Source organism: Gossypium arboreum, chromosome 6 (genome assembly GCF_025698485.1).
Source record: "Gossypium arboreum isolate Shixiya-1 chromosome 6, ASM2569848v2, whole genome shotgun sequence".
NCBI lineage: Eukaryota > Viridiplantae > Streptophyta > Magnoliopsida > Malvales > Malvaceae > Gossypium > Gossypium arboreum.
In genome coordinates this window covers 54,092,409-54,095,193 of record NC_069075.1, presented here as the reverse complement: position 1 = coordinate 54,095,193, position 2,785 = coordinate 54,092,409, and the positions used below count along the sequence as shown (strand labels likewise).

At 35.0% G+C, this 2,785-nt stretch overlaps 1 protein-coding gene across 1 annotated transcript; it reads left to right on the top strand.

Moving 5' to 3' along the window:
• Positions 1–426: 426 nt before the first annotated feature.
• LOC108462029 (G-type lectin S-receptor-like serine/threonine-protein kinase SD1-13) lies at positions 427–2,405 on the top strand. Its single transcript, XM_053029314.1, has 6 exons — positions 427–444; positions 998–1,177; positions 1,244–1,454; positions 1,573–1,810; positions 1,908–2,058; positions 2,133–2,405. The coding sequence occupies exons 1-6, from the start codon at positions 427–429 to the stop codon at positions 2,403–2,405; spliced, it is 1,071 nt and encodes a 356-aa protein (XP_052885274.1).
• The last annotated feature ends 380 nt before the right edge of the window (positions 2,406–2,785 follow it).

Here is a 2,785-nt window from a genome sequence, read left to right as displayed (position 1 = left end):
TCGCACTATTTTGATTTAGTCAGTACCACGAATTAATTTCTATTAATTCAAAATTCTTTTTAATTTCTTACAATATTCAACTATCTTCTCTACTAATACTCATGATTCCTATTTTATTTACTGTTAAAATTCTAACATATGCGAATTTCAAAATAATACTATTATCATTTTAGGGGTGTTAGGTATGTTATGGTAAATTTAAACACCATTTTTGGTAATTATATAGTACACAAAAAGCAAAGCTAACTGGATTTCTAAATGTAGTGATAAAGACAACATGGTCGATTTGTCCTTGATAATTTCCTTGTTTGACTCAATCAACCGAAGTCAAATGTCACTCAAGTCAGACTATGTCAATTGAAGAAGTGATGTAAAACTTTAATTAATAGGAATTCCCAACAACAACATACGTAAAGGTTTATTGAAATGGCGAATAATAGTCGGGTAAGTGCTTAAGCCTTCTATCTTTTTTCAAATAAAGTTTTGGTATGGAGCCTAGTTAATAGAAAATATGGTACTGAGAGAGTTTTATTCCGTATTTAATCGAAATCTTTCACAAACCAAAAAGTATATTGAAATAGCCGATAATCCTTCATTTGGGCAGCAAGATTGAAGTGACAAAGAAAGTACATTGATGTTATCAAAAGTCAATGACCGCCTTAATTTTTAGAAAACGAAAATTCAACCATTGGGCTACTACTAAGCACCAAAATCGCCCCCTATAAGTCAATAAGCTCTCGTAAGAGTAAATTATAAGTTGACAAAGCAGTTGTATTTTTAAGTTCCATTTCGTTTATACCATGTTTGAGTTTACAGAGAAAAGTAGAGTTATAGAAGTAATTGCCATGGTAGCAACAATTCTAGTAACACTTATGATTATTATCATATTATTCATTGGAAGGAGACTTCTGAATAAAGGTATACCACTTTTAGCTTCTTGGGAAAAAGTTACCTAACTATGCACTGTTGATAACTGCATTTTGATTCAGTAATAAAGGGACAATGTGAAGAGGAAAGATGTCCAGGAATTTTGTCTCGCAATGTTCTGAGGAAATGCCAAAGAGGAGTCCAACTTCAAGAGCTTCAAGTGTTAGATTTTGAGAACCTGGCGGCTGCAACAAACAACTTCGATCCTGCCAATAAGCTTGGCAAGGGTGGTTTTGGTGTAGTTTACAAGGTATTGGCTATTACAATGTATTCATCCGTTGACTTTTATAGTTGTTAAGTTAATCCGTCCTTCTAGGGAAAGTTCCAAGATGGGCAGGAAGTAGCAGTGAAAAGACTTTCAAGAGCATCTAGACAAGGGATAGAAGAATTCACGAACGAGGCGACTGTGATTTCTCAACTTCAACACCGGAATCTCGTGAGGCTTCTCGGAAGCTGCATTGATGGGGAAGAGAAGATGTTAGTATATGAGTACATGCCAAACAAGAGCTTGGATATTTTTCTCTTTGGTTAGAGCCCGTTCGCAGCCTTTTCTCTGTCATTTTCAATTTTCACATTAATCCCATAATCCACTAGGAAATGCATACTAATGTTGTTTTGTTATTATTTTGAGTGAAATTGTGTTAGATTCACACAATGCAAAACTTCTTGATTGGAGAAAGCGTTTCAACATTATAGAAGGGATCAGTCGAGGTCTTTTATATCTTCACAGGGATTCAAGATTACGAATTGTACATAAAGACTTAAAAGTAAATAATATTTTATTAGATGAAGAACTAAACCCTAAAATTTCAGATTTTGGGTTAGCAAAGATTTTTTTTGACAATGAAAGCCAAGCCACTACTAAAAGGATATTCGGTACATAGTAAGCTATTGTTTCTTAACCAAGAGTAATAGTTTTTAAAAACATCACTCTTCAAGCAAAATTAACCATTTTTGCATTTGAATGATGAAATTCACAGCGGTTATATGGCACCCGAATATGTAATGAGAGGACAATTTTTAGAAAAATATGATGTTTTTAGCTTTGGGATATTGACATTAGAGATTATCAGTGGAAGAAGAAACTCAAGTTTTCATGAGGATGAGCATTCATTGAGCCTTTTGGGATACGTAATTTGCAGTAAAACTTGATTGAATCCCAATAATAATCGAATATGCCTAACAGTTCAATCAATTGATATCAGGCATGGAAACTGTGGAATAAGGACAACATCTTGGCCTTCATAGATCCAGCTGTATCAGATTCAAGTTTTGACGGGGAAATCCTGAAATGCATACATGTTGGACTACTATGTATGCAAAACTTTGCGACAGATAGGCCAACCATGTCAACCGTGACTTCGATGCTTAGTACTGAGACAGAAAATCTTCCGGCACCAAAGCAACCTCCATTCATTGATGAGAAAGCTGCCATTGGTCACTTTCAGTTACAAAGCCAAAATACCTGGGAGCGTTGATAAGATTTTGTTGATTGTTATAAACCTTTGCTGGTAAATAATTTGTCTTTTTTTTTTTTTGGTGGAAAAAAGAATAACATCAACTACAAGGGCCAACCATTGTCCCTTTTTACATGTAACAAATCTCTTATTTCTTCAGGAGCCTCATTAAGGATTTGGAGGCTAATTTTCCACCTCAAGCTAAGTTTAGCTAGAGGATCTGCAGCCAAGTTTCTAGCTAAATTTGAAAGCTAAAGGTCTATTACAATTTCCAGCCGGTAACTTAGGCGGACAGATCAATAGGCTCATTTGACTAACGGCCATCAGCAAATTCCCATCTTCTATGACAAAATTTTGAGCATTATCAAATATACCACTCTGGCAGGCATCTTCGCTACCTC

What these genes read in the sequence shown, in the direction of transcription:
- LOC108462029 (XM_053029314.1), top strand. An exon ending in GTTTTGGTGTAGTTTACAAG is followed by an intron (nt 1,178 to 1,243) that starts GTATTGGCTATT and finishes CCGTCCTTCTAG; the next exon opens with GGAAAGTTCCAAGATGGGCA. An exon ending in AAAAGGATATTCGGTACATA is followed by an intron (nt 1,811 to 1,907) that starts GTAAGCTATTGT and finishes TGAAATTCACAG; the next exon opens with CGGTTATATGGCACCCGAAT.